At 39.0% G+C, this 19,030-nt stretch overlaps 1 protein-coding gene across 1 annotated transcript in view; it reads right to left on the bottom strand.

Annotated features, from left to right (window-relative positions):
- The window catches only part of crb2a (crumbs cell polarity complex component 2a), a 46,144-nt gene extending 34,254 nt beyond the window's left edge, over positions 1–11,890 (bottom strand). Inside the window, exon 1 of the mRNA XM_005449503.4 lies at positions 11,691–11,890. Within this exon, the coding sequence (XP_005449560.1) occupies positions 11,691–11,757 (67 nt within the window). The 5' untranslated portion in view covers positions 11,758–11,890. The remainder of the gene's footprint in view (positions 1–11,690) is intronic.
- Positions 11,891–19,030: the final 7,140 nt, after the last annotated feature.

The following is a 19,030-nucleotide window of genomic DNA, read 5'->3' as shown; positions in this document are numbered from 1 at the left end:
AAAGGTTTGCAGAGCTACAGGAATGTGGACTGGAAACAATATGGAGCCATGTTGGAGGTAGTGTGCAAGTTTGGACACCAATCACTCGCGCATATTTTCGTCATGCCCCCCCAAAAATCTAATATCAATCTGATACTGTGAAAAATACTGCAATACAAGCTCCACAATACTATTGAGGTCTTTTATTTGTGTCTTGAGAATGGACTTTAGACACATCCATCCATCCATTCAGCCATATCATGGGGATGATGATCTAAGAAGAGATATCGTAACTCCCAAAGCCAGCACAGAACTAAAAAATTCATAATTTTAAATAGATTTTTTAGAATTAAATTATAATTTTAATCAAATACAATCTGGGATAATTATAATTATTTTGAACTCTGACTAATTATTCCTATTATTTAATGTATTATTACCCTGCCTCTACAATTAGTTAGAATGTTGTAATTTGTCTTATTTACAGAATAACCATGCACACAAAAAAAGTAAACTCCTCAAGTTTGGCCTCAAGGCAGGCATTATCCACAGTCACTCTGTTAAAGTAGAAGGGTGTTAACATTTCCAGTTCTGGTTAAGGCGCCTTCTGCCCTCAATCCAAACATTAGACACTAACTGCGTTTGATCTTTCCAGATTACAGTGACTCCAGAGGAGTGTTAGCCACCTGTAGGCTGGATGTGCTCCAAGATGCTGTAAGGATTCAAGATTAGCTTCGAGTCTTCTTGATGTAAGACGGAGTATAGGATAAACATAGTAATTAATGACATAGACATGTTGTGATAAATCTTATCAAATTACACATTGTAGGGGGACATCGCCCTTTCACTGACTCCCCCAACCCACTTGCACACGAACTCTTGCCCACAAACACTCGGATTGTGTTGGACATTGTTGTTTATATAAGATTGTATTGTGTTGTATATAAGACTTTTATTTTATTTTTATCTTTTTATCTTTATGTTGTTTAGTGTACACTGCGGGCCGTGGCAGCATTGCACTTTCAAATTCCTGTGTATGATCTGTAAATATGGTTTTTAATAATAAAGCTGACTTTGACTTTGACATGAACAGCAACTATTTTAACAAATGTATTGCATTATCTTTTCTCTTTACCACTAGATCAAGGAGAGGTGAAATAGCCAATAATACTAAATATCTGTCTTTTTTAAAATTTGTATCTCATACATTGCATATGTATTTTGGTATATTTCAATATAATATAGTAACGCTTCTATATCCTTTTGTTTCTTATGCAGAAAAATTGCTGTGATGTAGTCCCTTTTTACTACTAACAAACAAAGAAGCAGTTAGATAAATATAGAAATAAATAAGTAGCTACATTAAAAGCTACTTTTAGCTGCTCCCTTCACAGCTCCCTTCACAGCTGGTAGCTCTACTTATTTGATTTGGGAGATTTTTTACACCTGGATATCCATTCTGAAACAAAGTCCAAAGGATTTGCATCTTGTCACGAGTTCAAAATATTGGGGATATTTTGATATTTTGATATAGTCATGATATAGTCATGGGGATATAGTCATGAACCTGGGAAGGTTCATGACTATATTAAGTAGCATAGATATTTGACGCTTAATATAAGAACTTTGCTATGTCCTTAGTTAACGGGTAATAAGATTTATAAATATTTACAGTATGGTTTATTTTTAAATAAGTGAACAGATAGTGTTGAATTTTAGAATTAGAAACAGATTTATAATTCATTTGTAGGATATACTCGAAGGGAAACTTCTAATTTAACAATATTAATAAGTTCAACTAATTTACTTATTATTTCATTATTAAACATTTACTTGCATTGTGTGTTGCTTTATAGGATAACATATAAACACATAAAACATTTAATATGTTTAATATGTTTATTTTTTCAGTTCTTATTAACATATTAATTTTTATTAAGCACCTTATAAAGACTTAAAAGGGCTTTTTAATTTAACACGTATTATAGTGTTATTACATGTTGTGCCTGAAAAGGTTGAACAATTGGAAGGTTGGTCATTTGAATCTTTGGCTATTCCATAACCAAAATAACCTTGGGGAAGACTGAAAACAGAGTCATTGAAGTGTGAATGTGTGTGTGTGACCATTAGATAGAAAGCACTTAGATACGCAAAGCGCTTGTATGGTTTTATGTGTGAATGGGACATGTTGTACAAAGTACTTTGAGTGCTTAAGAACAGTAGAAAAATTACTGTATAAGAAAGCACCCATTTACCTTTGACACCAGGTGACATGTTGTTTTTTCAGTTTATTTTTATTAGTTTTTATTAGTTGATTCTGTGTTGTTTTATGTTGTTTTTTAATATGGGGCTGTTTGAATTGTAATTTTATGTATTATGTGTTTTATTTTTTGCTGTTTTGTTTTATTCTATTGTTCTTAACTTATTTACTGTACAGCACTCTGATCCTGTGCTGGCTATTTTAAAGTGCTTTATAAATAAAGTTGGATTGGATTACTAACCTTCTCATATTTTACACATTTTCTCACTCATTTGATGTATACCTGAGATTAATTAGACAACGTTACTGTCCCTCTCTTTCACCAGATAAGTTCTGAAGGCCTCGTAAGCCTTTCCATGTTGTAATCCCTCTGGCCTCTTTGGGTCAATCCCCTTGCTCTTGTAATCTCCAGGTGGCGAAGAGCTTATAGCTTACAGCTTCAACCTCTAGCTTGTTTCCACTCAAGGAACCTACCAAAGTTCAGATTTGCCACCATAGGTTGTGTTACAAATGCAGTAAAACAAAGAAATGATCCATACTGTTTCATACTAATTTAGAAAACCAGTAGCACTTTATAATACAGCTCATTAGTAACATTGTAATTGTTGGGTAATAAATGGAGTGGACCTTTCTACTCTCCCGGAGTACTCAAAGCACTCTATACAACATTCACTTTCCTCTAAACTAAACACTTCCTAACTACACTCACGCTGAAATGGATGTATTGGAGAGCAACTTGGGGTCAGTATCTTGCCCAAGGATACTTGGCATAAAGACTGGAGGAGCCAGGGATCAAACCACCAACCTTCTGATCAGTAGGTGACCTACTCTACCTGCTGAGCTACAGTCACCCTTCTGGTCTGACGCGTCACAGATGGATGAGTGCAGGCTTAGTGGTTGCTAGGAGAACGGCACTTGTCTGACTGCATTGTGCCAAGAGAAGATTTTTTTTATTTTTTCTAACTGGTTCTGTTCGGCAGTTTTTGTAAGCAGTTTTTGTAAGCAGAATCATGGTCTGAATGATGTGTTTGCTCTTTTGCCCCAAACACATTTTTTTTTTTGCCAAGATGAGCTCTGTAGAGGCTCCTCTTGTCAGTCTTCTTTTTTTAAATTTTATTATCTGAATGGAGCCGGTGCTGAAAAGAGTTGAGGGCCATTTTGATGAAAGAGAAGAGATAATAACATAAAGATAAAAGGACGAGGAATAGAAAAAGAAAATGAGACAGAAAGAGAGAGAAAAAGGGGTGGAGAAGTGAAAAGTCGAGGATAGAGCAAACATAATATGCACTGTGCTTCCAACTGCTGCATCTTTAACAAAACAGAGGTGGTTACACAAACAGACATACATATGTGTATGTGTGTGTGAGTGTGTGTGTGAGTGAGAGAAAAAGAATATGAGTGTCTCTGTATGAGCGCTTGTCATAAAAAGTACTTGATAATGAGAGTGAGAGACTCCAACAATGCCCCCCGGGAGCCAGAGGTGAACAGAGAAATACCAAGGAGACCCAGGCTGTCCACAATGACCAGTGGCGAGCAGCAGGGAGAAGAACACACCAAAACTAGCAATGACCTTGATATGCAGTTAGCCTAGCACCGAACCACTGGCCAACCGAGGCCCCAGACATGGTACAGGAAATGAGTGCAGGAAGTCTTGCCTCCTCCCCATCTCGCTTGTCAGTAGAGATAGGAATTGCAATTCGGATTCCATTACTGATATTTGATTCCTTATCGATTCTCCCATTGGTTCTAATTGAATTCCCATTGGCTCTGCTTTGAAAGTCACCACCATGGGCAGGCAGCATATCAAGGATATCACATGTGAGCAAATTAATTGTATGGTGTGTGGTCAAATGTTTATGTATGTTGTGATCAATGTTGAGGTTGTTACTCAAACAAAGCATTGTATTACACATATTACACAGAACACGTTTTCTAAAAGTAATGCAGGGGATTGCTCTCCTTGCTGTCCCCACTGGTCGCCACTGCCCCTCTCCTCCCCTTGGGACTTGACAGGGCATTTTGGCATGGTTGCTGGCCTGCACCCAGAGGGTTTGCATTTTGGTGGGGACTCCACGAGGGTTCGGGCAGTTCTCGAGGGTCTGGGGTCAGTGGCCATGTCCTCGACTCTTGCTTCGGGGGCTGGCCTCAACTGCATGCTGCCTCTAATCCCCTGACACCCCCACCCTTGGCTTTTGGAGGTGTGTCCAGTGCCCAGTTCTCTGCTTTCTTCTTATCTTTCACGAATCTGGCCTTTAACTGCTCTAGCATATTATCCACTAGACATATGAATAATAAAATAATGCAAATAAATAAAACAAAAACATTAGCAAAAGGAACTTAGAGAGAGGTCCTCCTCTTGGCAAAGCAAATGTGTCTGTCACTAGAAAGCATTCAGATCATAATTCTGCTTGTTACAACTGCTGGACACATTAAAAAAAAAAAAGTAATGCAGTGCGCTACTTAATTATTCCCAGGCATTCATTACAGTGCTTACTACATTGCTTTCACATTTCTCTGTAAATGACCTGAAATGGACTGTCTCATAATTACAATTTAACTACATAAACCTATAGGCCACAGTCCCACACACCAGCACAATCCCTATTCTAATAAGATCACACCTATGATCTTTCTCTTTGAATTATGTATCAACACAAAGTTGATAGCAAAAAACAAAGTCTGTCCTAGACACAGTTTGCTCTTTACCATTGTCCTGTGAAGGTTCTCAGTCATCCAGGTCATTGTAGTCTAAGGAGCTTGGAAAGAAAAGCGTCTGGACTTCTTTAAGTTTACCATTAAGTTTACCATTGTTCTCTTGTCCTTTTGTACAATAAAAATAAAAGTAATGTCCATATCCATGCTGTGGACGCTACTATTTTTCTCTTTAGGGACATGAACTATAATCAACTGACTGTAGCACAAGAGCAAGCGGAACTAATAAGCAGGATTGGCAGCCAAGCAGGCTAATAATCCCAAGGAATTGAACCAGTTCTCTACAAGAACGAGTTCTAAATTTCCATCCCTACTTGTCAGACTTAAAGGTGAACCTTTGGGTGCATACAAGACATTTTGGAAAATTTCATGCTTCCAGTTTTTTGGGAATAGTTTGACGATGACTCCATCCTATTCTAACAGGACTGTGCACCAGCGTGCAAAGTAAGGTCCATAAGGACATGGATGAGCGAGTTTGGTGTGAAAGCACTTGACTGGCCTGGACAGAGTCTTGATCTCAACCGATAGAATATGTTTGGGATGAATTAGAGCGGAGGTTGATGCTGACTGTGCAGATAGCTGGACCTGTCAGACGTGATGCAGAGGAAAAGGTCAACAATTCAACAAAGCTGAAAATGCCCAGTGCACATTAAAGATAAGTTGCTGGGTCGCTCCTCCTTCGCATACAGAGCTCTCAAAGTCTACAGCTTAGCTGTCAAACTCCCTATGGCACAAATATAAGCAATCACAATCAATTTTCTCTTCCTAGACACACACACTATTTTGTCTCCATTTTCTGAGAGACAACTCAGATTATTAATTAACTACTAATGACAAAATAAAATTGACAACTTAACCTACAGCAACTTTAGTAACTGCTCATATTTATTTAGACTTCCTCTCTCCTATTGAGTTCTCTGAGGTAGCTTCTATATTTGTTTGGTTAAAAACATCAATATGTTTTATCCAAGCTTGACTAAAGGCATTTGACTACATTTCTGCCTGATGGCACGAGAGCAAACTGGTTAATATATAGGGCCAAATCACAACAACAGTTGCCTTGAGGTACTTTATATCGTAAGGTAAAGACCCTACAATAATACAAAGAAACAGAGGAAAATCCAACAATCATATGATCCCATATGAGCGACAGTGGGAAGGAAAAATCCCCTGTTCACAAGAAGAAATCTCCAGCATAACCAGGTTTAGGGAGCGGCAACCACCTGCACCAACTGACTGGGGTTAGGGGAGTAACACAGGACAAGACTTGCTGTGGGAGAGGGTCAGAGATGAATAATAATTAATAACTGAATGCAGTGTTATGGTAGGATTCAAGGTCACCTGATCCAGCCCTAACTATAAGCTTGATCATAAAGGAAAGTTTTAAGCCTAATTTTAAAAGTAGAGAGGGTGTTTGTCTCCCAAATTCAAACTGGAAGCTGGTTCCACAGAAGAGGGGCCTGAAGGCTAAAGGCTCTGCCTCCCATTCTTATTTTGTCTGAGAGCAATGTGTTCTTATGGAGTGATATGGGTCTCATTATTGAAGACCTTTTATGTGAGGAGCAGGATTTTAAGTGATTTTAAGTGATTCTGGATTTCACAGGGAACCAATAAAGGCAAGGCAATATAGGAGAAACATGTTCTCTCTTTTTTAGTTCCTATCAATACTCTTGCTGCAGTATTTTAGATCAACTGAATGCTTTTCATGGAGTTTTTAGGACAATAACGGAAAATAACGAATCACAGAAGTCCAGGATAGAGGTAATACACACATGAACTAGTTTTTCAGCATCACGCTGACAAAGTGTGTTTCAGTTTGTCACAGTGTTACTGCATGCCAAAGTAATGCCATCCAGAGTAAGCATGTGGCAAGATACCATATTTCTTAGATTTTAAGGAGTACAGTAACCTCAGTCTTTTCTGTGACATTTGCCTGTCCTGGTTTCATGGATAGGCAAAATTGGGTGTCATCTGCATAGCAGTGAAAATGTATGCTATGCCTTCAAATACCGCCTAAGGGAAGCATGTATGGAACTATAAAGAACTCAATAATTAATCTGGCAGTAGCTCAGGTGGTAGAGTGGGTCACCTACTCACTGGAAGGTTGGTGGTTCGATCCCGGGCTCCTCCAGTCTACATGCCAAATATCCTTGGGTAAGAGACTAATCCCATGTTGCCCTCCAATGCGAATGAATGTTAGATAGAAGCACTAAAAACCTTAGATAAAGTGATTGGGTGAATGCACAAGTTGTATACGTGCTTTGAGTGCTCAGTGAAAGTAGAAAAGCGCTACATAAGAACCAGTCCATTTACCATTTAATCTTAGTGTGTGAGAAGGATTCTCCATTCCATTGGAGTATATTAGATAGATATGATTCAAGCCACTGGAGGCAGTACCTTTAATACACTGAAAAAAGAGCATGTTGGATTTATTTAATTCAATAGTGGACATTGGTTGCACACAATTGTTTTGCTTTGGCAGAAACTTAAACAACTGAGTTAAATCAACACAACTTATTCATATTAAATAAACCTGTGCATTTTGTGTTGCTAAAACGCGACTGAAACATGTTTAGATGAAGTAAGTTGAGCTCTTGGAATATTTTAATCCTTCACAATTTAGTTATTTTATTCCAACACTATTCTATAACTTTTACCCCAATACTACTTACTTTTACTACTACTCACTTAAATACTACTTCTTGTCTTCATATTACATAATGTTCAACAAAGTCTAGAGTCAGGTTAACATAAAAATTGAATGGATTTACAATGACCACCATCCTCCCAAAATGATAGGTTAAGAGGCAGGGTATACCCTGGACAGCTCACCAGTCTATCACATAGAGACAAACAACCATTTGCACTCAGATTCATAGGTAATTTAGAATCACCAATTAACCTAACTGTAATTGCATGACTTTTAACTGTGGGAGAAAACCAGAACAACCCACTGCAAACGAGCCAGATTGTGGATTTGAACCTAAGACTTTCTTGCTGGAAGGCAACAGCACTATCCACCACACCACCAATCCAGGCTTAAAAAAAGTAGGAAAGCTATGCTATGGATTTCTGTACGTTTTTGTCCTTGACAGGTTAGACCACAATAAATAGCGATAACGTACACATGATGTGTGTGTAGTTGTTTGCCCCTTATGACTCCAGTGATTTTCCTGCAGTTTGAAATCTCATGTGATCTTGTGAATTTCATGAGTCCAGCAACTAACCACTCTTACTAGATTGTATCATGTCAAATCAACAAGAACAAATTAAGTTGTTGAATTTCTTACAGATCCTACACGATTTAATTACATTCACCACAGAAACATGAAATTATTTTGTTCAAATTACAAGTTAGAATTTTGTAAATGTAACAACCACCTAATGTCCTTTTTTTGGTATACTGAAAAAAGTAAAGGTGGCTGCTCTACTTGATTGAGATTGAAGTCTTCCTCAAACCACGATCCAAAGCGCGCAATGAAATCACGTGCAGTGTAGCGAGATTTAACATTGCTATATTACTGACTTACTTCACTCGAACATGATATGAACAATTTAATATACCCTCTCTGCATATCATATAGTTTCTGCACTATATATAATAAAATATAATGGGCAATAGTATCAAACTGAGCACTGAAGTCTAATAGGACAAGCACAGAAAACAGTCCACTACCAGAGCTACTGCCATCTTGAAGGCCTGTGGAACATAGCCAATTAATAGACATAGGCTGATCATATTTGAGACCGAAAGTGACTGAATGTAGTGTAAAGCGCTTTGGGTAAAAAGCGTTATACAAATGCAGGCCATTTACCATTTACCATATTAAACAAATATGTAAGACTGCTTTCTTCCATTTGCGCAACATCTCTAAAATGAGAAATATCCTGTCTCAGAGTGACACTGAAAAACTAGTTAATGCATTTATTACTTCCAGGCTGGTCTACTGTAATTCATTATTATCAGGAAGTCCTAAAAACTCCCTGAAAAGCCTTCAGTTAATCCAAAATGCTGCAGCAAGAGTACTGACAGGGACTAGAAAGAGAGAGCATATTTCTCCAGTATTGGCTTCCCTTCATTGGCTCCCTGTTAAATCCAGAATTGAATTCAAAATCCTGCTCCTCACATACAAAGTCTTAAATAATCAGGCCCCATCTTTTTTTAATGACCTTGTAGTACCATATCATCCCATTAGAGCACTTCACTCTTGCACTGCAGGCTTACTTGTTGTTCCTGGAGTATTTAAAAGTAGAATGGGAGGGAGAGCCTTCAGTTTTCAGGCCCCTCTTCTGTGGAACCAGCTTCGAACTTGGATTCGGGAGACAGATATTATTTCTACTTTTAAGATTAGGCTTAAAACTTTCCTTTTTGGTAAAGCATATAGTTAGGGCTGGACCAGGTGACCCTGAATCCTCCCTTAGTTATGCTGCAATAGACGTAGGCTGCCGGGGATTCCCATGATGCATTGAGTTTTTCCTTTCCAGTCACCTCACTCACTCATTAATAGACCTCTCTGCATTGAATCATATCTGTTATTCATCTCTGTCTCTCTTCCACAGCATGTCTTTATCCTGTTTTCCTTCTCTCACCCCAAGCGGTCGCAGCAGATGGCCGCCCCTCCCTGAGCCTGGTTTTGCCGGAGGTTTCTTCCTGTTAAAAGGGAGTTTTTCCTTCCCACTGTCGCCAAAGTGTTTGCTCATAGGGGGTCATATGATTGCTGGGTTTTTCTCTGTATCTACTGTACAATATAAAGCACCTTGAGGCGACTGCTGTTGTGATTTGACGCTATATAAATAAAATTGAATTGAATTGAATACTTATTTTATCTGAGCTGAGCACTTAAACAGATAAAAAATCCAAGAAATCAGACTCAAACTCTGACCAAGACCCAGGTGGATGGTAAATGACAACAAATAAAACTCCTTTTTGAGTTTTCCAGCTGGGGTGGACAAGGCTAAGTGTCAGGCTTTCAAAGTAATTAAAATTCTACCTGTGTCTGTGGTTGATTAACAAGTTGGAACTGAAGATTGTTGCCACATCTGCTCCTCAGGTTGTGCTTCGAGGATTGTGACAATTAGTACAACTCCGGTGTGTTGATTCATTTAAACTAACAAAATAATCGGGTTTCTGTGAGGCAGAGTAAATCAATTGGTGATCAATTATTAATTCATTAAGGGCTTAGAAATGACAGAAACCTAATGTCTAAAAATCCACATTTTCTCTTTTGTGCAGTTGTGGATACTACTAATACTGTTTTTTCTTTGTGATTATTGCAATATAGGGAGAACATGCGGCTGACATCACTCCTGGTCTGATTGGAGAGGAGACCAGAGAAAGCTATAGAGTCCGACATTGTTTTGGCAACATTAGACACTAATTTAGTGACCTCTGATTTCACATTTCCCTCAAATTTCCTTCTGGTCCTTGGAAGGTCGCTGGTGTCTCCAGCTTCACATCTCAAAACAGAATCTTTAATTATCAGAGTTTGTTTCCCAGCAGGTGTTTTGCTGAGTGGGGAAAAAGGATTAGACACATGAATGAGTTGATGCGGTGTACCGGGGGCTTCTGTTTAGGACTACGCTCTGGACAATCTGCTAACAGGGGCTATGCTACCTTCAGCTGAACTGGCTACAGGGGTTTTTCGAGGGTGTAAAGCTGGGTCTCTAATTTACAGATCTGGAGCTCCAGAGCTGCAAACAGGCTACGTTTATTACAAGTATCATTACTAAAGAAGGCCAAGGAGGAACTAAAGACCTGATACAATGAGCAAGAGCAGTGTGAAGTGGATGGGATCCTTTACAACAGCAAAGGCTATGTGGATAACAATGGCTGGAAGATGTCATGGATGGGTGGAAGAATGCCCTGTTTATGATTTTATAGAATTGCACTCCTGTGGTTTGCCATTCCTGAATCCCATAGTAATATATCTGTTCAGGATACTCCCTATTTTACTATTTCAGTGAAATTGATGATGATTGGTGGTGGGACTCTGGCTCTCTTTGGTGTTCAGGAAGTGCCTGCATTTGCTGGGCATTTCTTTTTGTTAAAAGGGAGATTTTAAAAAGTTGAAAATATGGTTTGTGCTTTAAAACTTTGTGACCAAGATGTGACCTTGTTTTTGCCCTCCTTTCATGCACATATAGGTGTGAATGAGCTTCTCTCCAGTCAACTGGTTGCACTGATTAGGAATGCATGACTAAGGAGCACAATCTCTCATTCAGATCCAATCATGTGTAAAATCTGACAGATAGAGCTTTCAAAAACTAGAAGCAAATGAGGAATTCTGTCTCTAACAAATCAACTTCTCTATTAAATGATCTAGCCACATATTAATTACTAATATTTAAAAATCTGCTAAATATATTTGTCTGACCACAGCCTAGTAATTAAAGTAATGGTTATGGACATGCCTATGTTTTCTCAGTATTCTCACTTATTGTTTTCAGTCCTGTCACTGTTGAGAACACAATATAGCACCTCCCTGAAACTTCTTTTTACTCATGGCATTTGTAGGACGTGCTCCTCTTACTGGTTTGTAAAAGTGAGAAACCTCAGGACTCCTAAGGACTATCAAATAAATAAACAAATAAATGTTGAGAAAAAGAAATATCTTAAAGAATATTGTAAATATATGTATTTTTAAAATAGTTCTCCGTTTTTTTATATCCCTGTGATTACTCTTGCAATGTAATCTGTTACCTTCTCTAAAAAAAAAGTGTTAAGTGTGTTTGTACTCACCCCATTTGAACATCATCATTGTCAGCAGCACCGTCTTTAAATTCACATGAACTTTCCCCAACTCCATAGCACAATCACAGACTGGGGGTATGTAAAACCACAAGGAAATATCAATTTGTTTTTCAGTAGAAAAAAAAAAGAAGTGAAGAAGTCCTACAGTAATGGTATGTTGCTGTGCAATGTAAAGGCTCCTCGCTGTGTTGCAGTTGCCCCAATACTCATGCTTGGAAACAGACCGAAAGCCCTCCCTGCTTTAGACTGGAGCATAATCAGCCACGTGAAAGAAAACAGGAAAACATGAACTGGATTAGCACCTGCTAATACTGTTTTTCATTCAGAGGCCCTCAAACCCTTTAACTGTCCCACCTAGAAACAGAAAAAAGTAAGAAAATATTATCATCTGTAAATAATTTTTTCCTTCAACAAAAGCAAATGGTAAATGGAATGGTTCTTAGAAGCGCTTTAGGGCAAATCTTTGAATTCTGCAACTTTTTGTGAATAAGTGCATTAAGTAAAACCCCTGTTAAATTCACTTCAGATAAAGATAAAGAACTTCAAATACTAAAGTGGGAAAGCCAACCATTCCCATTTAGCAGAATTTGGAAACAGTTTGGAGAAAAACAGAAATAATCTTCAAAAAAAGGAAGGCTGGCCATCAGCTTCAACCATTTGAGGAGAGGTGACAGTGAAAAGAAGTCCACCCCACTAACAGACAGAGGAAATACATGAGAGAAATCCACCACAGCAAAGATGTTCTCAGAATTACACCACCTACAAAGATAATTCGGAAATGTTCTTAAACATTTATCTATTTTTCTTAAATGTTGTAGTCACATTTGACCAATGATTCTAGTTTATGCAGCTTTTATCCCTGGTGACTATTGAAATAAAAGTCAAACTCTTCAAAAATAACAGCACAAATAGGAGTCTACAGTTATTTCAAGATGGCTGCCAAGTGGAAAAGCATTCTTGTACAAGGTCTATGACAAGTTCAATAACATAAATAAGGTAAAATTATCACTCTGAAATCAGCAAAAACTGAATGTAGAAGCTTCAAAAACAGAGTTTCGGTATTGTTTTGTAATAGTACATCTCTCAAAAGTACATCTCTTTGAATGTAGCCCTTTTTTTGCATGTGACACCACAATACACTGCTTTTTTTTTTCAATACATTTGTATCTACACTCGACTCTAAACTAAAGGCAAAAATGCACCCACAATAAATAAATAAAAAAAATAGAGATATATATACTTGTCTGGTTTTGACAGTGGGTGCATTATATGGATGGATTTTCTAATTTACATCAGTTCCAACATCTACCAGCTACATTTACACCTTAAAGAAATAAACTAACTGTGTATTATGTAAAACTTGTAAAAACAAATAAATAAATGTGTTTTTTTAAAAAAAAAAAGAAGAAAGAAATAAACCACTGTCTGAGCCTGGGTTGCAAAAACACATTGACAAGTTAGCACTCAATGACTTTCAGGTGAGGTCATGTTGGTCTGTATGTGTAACCCGAATGATGTAAACCATTCAGCCTGTTGCACTGTGTTAACTTGTACAGTCCAGTGAATCCAGCCCAGGGTTTAGTCCCTGGTCCATTAATGTCGTTATCAGCTTTAGTGGCTCCTTTGTAGTGTGGAGCTTAGCAGTCAGACATCCACCAATTAGCCAGTTAGAGACTTGTTACTTCACTTGTTACAACCTTAATGCCACACTCCACCTTAAACATCGGCTGCCCCCAATACCTTACCCTCTAATGGACAGATTTGGATCAGTGAACTCTATGTCACTAGCACATGATCAAGATATTGTGTACTGTACAAATGAGTACACTGGAGGAATGAATAAGATCAGGATTTAAACAACAGACTTGCCTGAAAACAAAATTGCGTTTAAAAAATCAAAAATCAAAAATCAAACGTGTGCATTGTTTACATGCACTGCTGAGAAGATTTGTACAGGTTTTTAAAGCAATATTTGTAATACTGTAAATGAAGACATAAGAAGATCATTTGTAACCTTCACTAAAGCTGTGTCTGTACTGTGATAAGCTCTTAAACCTGACGGAAACTCTTCAAATAAACCATTCCTCTGCAGATGATGTGTTAGTTGTTTGACAACTACTTAAGGGTTGACTTGCCACAAAACCCCCACAGAAATGGATAATATATACAGGGCACATATAGGTCAGTCCTTTTGGGCCCATAGGCACCCCACAATGGGCATGCCCACAGAAAACCCAAGCATGGCCCACACCATGCATAAAACTCTTACTGCCAGCACGTGTGGGTTCGCGTATTAGTGGTGGGAAGTTCGTCTCTTTTCACAGAGCCAGCTCTTGTGGCACGGCTCCCAAAGAAGAGCTGGCTCTTTTGGCTCCCAAATGGCTCTTAATTTATTATCATCTGTAGCCTCATATTTTAGCTTTAATTGGCAAATATGAATGCTTTGTGTGTTGATAAACCCTTTTGCATTTAATGTTTTTGTGAGAAGCCTTATAATTGCCTAATTTTGTGTATTTGTTCTGTTACAAAAGCAGGCATTCTTACTTAAAAAAAAAAATCAAACTTTTAATTTTAATTCAACACAAAAACAAAATACTGTAAACAAATCCACAGAACAGAAACAGAACCAAACTCAGTAGCCAAACAGTAAGACCGGAGTGATTCAGAAAAATCAAATGCCTCAGCTTGGATGGGGTGATTCCGTTTCTCCTCTTAGTGACTATCTGCTTCTTCTTTAAACTGCAGTCAGATGCTGCTTCATTTACGGGTGTCAGTCATATTTATGAGTTTTTGTGATGCACTTGCACTCTCTTCCTCATCGCTGTCTACCGTATCACTCACTGACTGAGGGGTGATGTGAGGAGCAAACCTGAAATATTGATACTTTCAATACCAGCATTTCATGTTGCAGGATCAATTCCCATATGAAAATATCAATATCTATTTTTATTAAATTTGTTTTAATTGTAAAGATGACATACAGACAAAAGTAAACTTTGCAATTAGCGGGATATTTGGCAATACCCTGTTAATAGGAACTACAATCGCCTTCCGCCTAGACTTGTAGTCAAGACCGCCTAAACCAAGACCAAGACAATACCAAGACCAGAGGGTATCGAGACCAAGACCAGACCAAGACCAAGTCAGAGTGAGTCAAGACCAAGACAAAGTTGAGATGAGACCAAAACCGAGTCTTTAAACTGCAGCCAGATGCTGCTTCATTTACAGGTGTCAGGCATATTTATGTGTTTTTGCGATGCACTCGCTCAGCCTTCCTCACCGCGGTCTACTGTATCACTCACTTACTGAGAGGACAGACGCACGCTCCACTTGACTGTCGCGTCTCTCACCCTCTCTGTTTATCACATAATGATATTATCCTATATCCTTGCATGTGATTGGCCACAATATGGAGGGATTGGAGCATAGCTGAGCCACTGTGTGAGAGCTGAGCAGCGAAAGGAAATAAAATGAGTAGCCGGCTCTCGCTCAATGGGAGTTGACTCTTCTGATTCGCTACAAAGCACTCTCTAAGCATGGCTCTTAGACTCCAAATCTCCCGACCACTATGTCGCTCTGAGACAGCAAGACCGAGACAGCGAGACCAAGACAAGACCAAGACCAAAGTCCGTCGAGACCAAGACAAGACCAAAGTCCGTCGAGACCAAGACAAGACTAAGACCACATAAAAGTGGTCTCGAGACATCCAAGTCTACTTCTGCCTCTCGTTCATGCGCATGCTACGACTCCGCAAGAGTGTGAGCCAATGAGAAACCCAAGGCACAAATCATTAGACCACCAAACACGCAATCTTGACTTTGTTCACAGATCATAACCGCGTTAATGTTCAGCATATAAATTATGCTGTGTGCGATGTATGTGGAAAGACAGTTAAATACGGTGGCAACACAACAAACCTCGTTAAAACGAGTGGGGAGCTGGCTCTCACTTAATGGGAGTTGGCTCTTCTGATTCACTACAAAGGCTTTAGCACATGACACATTGAGCAGGCAGAGATGAGACACATTGACACTATTGCCTATGTAGACCTTATTAGTTTTCCGACTGAGTAGATTGTGCAGAGACAGAGGGAAAAATAAAAGCCTGGGCAATAATAAGTGACCTTACTATTACCCAGGCCAGTAATAGTAAGTAATAGGAAGTGAACAATTTCTTCATATTGGCAAGAAACTGTTCTTATGTATCTTTTTTAGTTGAGTTGGTTAAAGCTGTAAAATTCAGGTAACTGTGGAAAAATCTAATGAAAACTGTGCTACTGCATTTTTAAGTCAGGAGTAGCAGAGAAGTACACTATTGGTCAAAAGTTTTTCCTGGGGTGTTCTAAAACTTTGAAAATTATGCAGTTTAATGTCTCATTGCACTCTGAAATGAAAGCATAGTACAAGTAAGCAATTGGAGTTAAAAAGGAATCATGGAATCAATTTATAGACCAAAATGTATTCTAAACATTTGAGTCTTCAAAGTAGCCACCTTTGGCAGATATAAAAGCTGAATGGTAATCTTTCTACAATAGAAATCAAATATTCTCCAGAAAGTTCTTCCCACATCTGTTGCAGAAGTTCCCATAAATGTGTGGTACTTGCAGGTTGCTTTGCTTTCACTCTTCTGTCCAGTTCATCCCAAACCAGCTCAATGGGGTTTAGAGACTGTGCTGGCCACTCCATGTTTTCAAGCTTACCATCTTGTTCTTTTTTCCTGAGGTAGTTCTGGTATAGCTTTGACTTATGTTTTGGGTCATAATCTTGCTGTAGGATGAACAGTTGACCAACTAGGGACATGCCAGAGGGTATTGCATGGTGCTATAGAATGCTGTGGTAGCCGTTCAGGGGATCTCTCAACTCTGTACAAGTCACCGACCCTGGATCCAGCAAAACAGCCCCAGATCATCACACTTCCTCCATGTTTGACAATTGATGCCACACACTGTGTAACCATCCTTTCGCTTACTTGACGGCATACAAAGATCCTACGTGATGAACCGAAGATCTGAAATTTTGATTCATCTGTCCATAATACCTTCTTCAAGTCTTCAGTAGTCCAATGGTGGTGTTACATGGCCCATGCAAGCCTCTTTGTCTTATTCAGACATCTGACTTTCTTGCTGCAACTCGTCCTGTAAAACCTGCAGCTCGAAGTCTTCTCTTCATAGTTCACACTGAGACTTGCTTACTACAACCACTATTAAGCTGTGCTTGAAGCTGTTGTTCTGTGAGCCGCCTATCACACAAGCTGTTACCTTCAGAAACTTGTCCTCTGATTCAGTTGTGGCTTTGGGTCTGCCAGACCTCTTCCTGAGTTTGCTCCAGTTTCTGAATGCCTTTTGATGGTGAAGGAAACTGTACTCGCTGACACCTTGACTTTCTTTCCAATTTTTCTGTAGGAAACACCTACATTTTCAAGTGTTATGATGGTCTGTCTCTTCCATTTTTAATTGCCTTTTTCTCACCATTTTTGTAGCAACAAACTACTTTCTGCAGTACAATACTGTTCAACTGATGCTCATGAGGGTATGGTACTAGCAGTGTGTTTCAGCACTGCTATTATGCACACAGAGGGGGTTGTAAGTAATCCAGAAAAGTTGGAACACCTGTAGGAATTAGTAGCACCAGCTTTCAGGACTCGATCAACCTCCATTGCTGCAGAATAGCTTTTTGTTAACCTATTTTGTGTTGCTGTCATGGTCCTGGGTCTGGTAACCCAGTGCTTATGTTTTGATTAATAATATTTTGTGATTTAGTGGTTTTTCTAGTGGTTTAGTCTTTTGTATTTCTAGCTCCCTTAGTTATTCTTTTTGTGATTTCTAGTCTTTAGGTTTTGTTACTACCTCCCCTGTGTTCCTTGTGTTCCTCGTTCCTCGTCATTCCTGTCTCTGTGTTCGTGTAGTTCCCGTGTCCTGTGTTAGAGTATTCTGTTTTGCTTCCTCCCTGTCTCATGTGCGTGATTAGTCCCAGCTGTCTTTCCCTCCCGGTCCTCATTCCCTCGTTATCCCTTTGTGTATTTAGTCCTCTGTTCTCCTCTGTCTGTTGTTGGTTTGTCTGCTTTTCTGCCCTGTGTTTCCAGGTTTTATGTATTATTTTATATTTAGCTTTCCTAGTTTAGGTTGTTTTAATTCCCTTGCTGCCTATTGCTTGTAGTTTCTTCAGCCAAAATAAAGGGTAGCTTTACTTCGTCTCTGTCGTCTGCATTTGGGTCCACAGGCTCTCTGCTCCATGGTAGCAGACGTAACATTTCCTTGAAAAAGTCCTCTTTGTACAATTCTGAAATGTACATTATTTTTCAGTTTTTGGCTAACCCTACCTTTTTTTCACCTCTGGCAGTTCAGCACTTAACTTAACATAACTGTAGCATTTCAAGCTATTCATTGGGCTTGGATGATTTGAATTGCAATAAATAGCTGAAAAAAAATGGGTTGTTCTAAAACTTTTGACTGGTAGTGTAAGTGAGGATGGTGCATCATGTCTATGAGGAGAGCTAAACAGTAGTGAGGTGTGCAGTTGAAGAGACAGATGGGTACAAAGTGGGGCTAGGATTAGATCATTGATTGGTGCTAAGCCCGATCTTGTTTGACATGGTGATAGATAGTTTGACAGATGAGATCACGAAGGTGTCCATGTTAACAGACATTGTGATCTGTTATGAGTGTAAGGAGCAAGTGCAAAGACAGAATCGAGAGTCGGTAGAAGCAAGATGGAATACACATTTGTGAATGAGAAAGAGGGAGGTAAAACAGTGAAGTTGCAAGGAACAGCAGTAGAGAAGGTAGACAAGTTTAAACAGATGGGGTCAATAATACAAAGCAATGGACAGTGCACAAGAGAGGTGAAGAAAAGAGTACGGACAGGGTCAAGCAGGCAGAGATGAGTTTCAGGAGTGATTTGTGACAGGAGGATAGCAGCAAGAGTGAAAGGAAAGGTTTACAAGGCGATATAAGGACCTGCTATGACGCATAATTTGGAGGCGGGGACATCGGCAAAACGACAGGAGGTGGAGCTGGAGATATCAGAGTTGAAGATGTTAAGATTTTAATTAGGAATGACCTGAATGGAGAGGATTAAAAATTAGTATATACGGGGGATAGCTCAAGTCAAGTGTTTTGGAGACAGGATTAGAGCTACAAGGCTGGTGGTGCAGAGGAAAGATGGTGGAGAAATTAGACAAATTATACCAAATATGGCACTAAAAAGCAGAAGGAAACCACGAGTATGGTTGGTTCATGAATATGGTGAAGGAGGTTTTGTAGAGAGTTTGTGTGATAGAATGATGCTAGGGATAAGATGAGATGGAGGCTGATGATCTGCAGTGGCAGT

Source organism: Oreochromis niloticus, linkage group LG7 (genome assembly GCF_001858045.2).
Source record: "Oreochromis niloticus isolate F11D_XX linkage group LG7, O_niloticus_UMD_NMBU, whole genome shotgun sequence".
Taxonomy (NCBI): domain Eukaryota; kingdom Metazoa; phylum Chordata; class Actinopteri; order Cichliformes; family Cichlidae; genus Oreochromis; species Oreochromis niloticus.
Note: the sequence above shows the minus strand (reverse complement) of the source record. Positions and strands in the feature narration are given on the sequence as shown.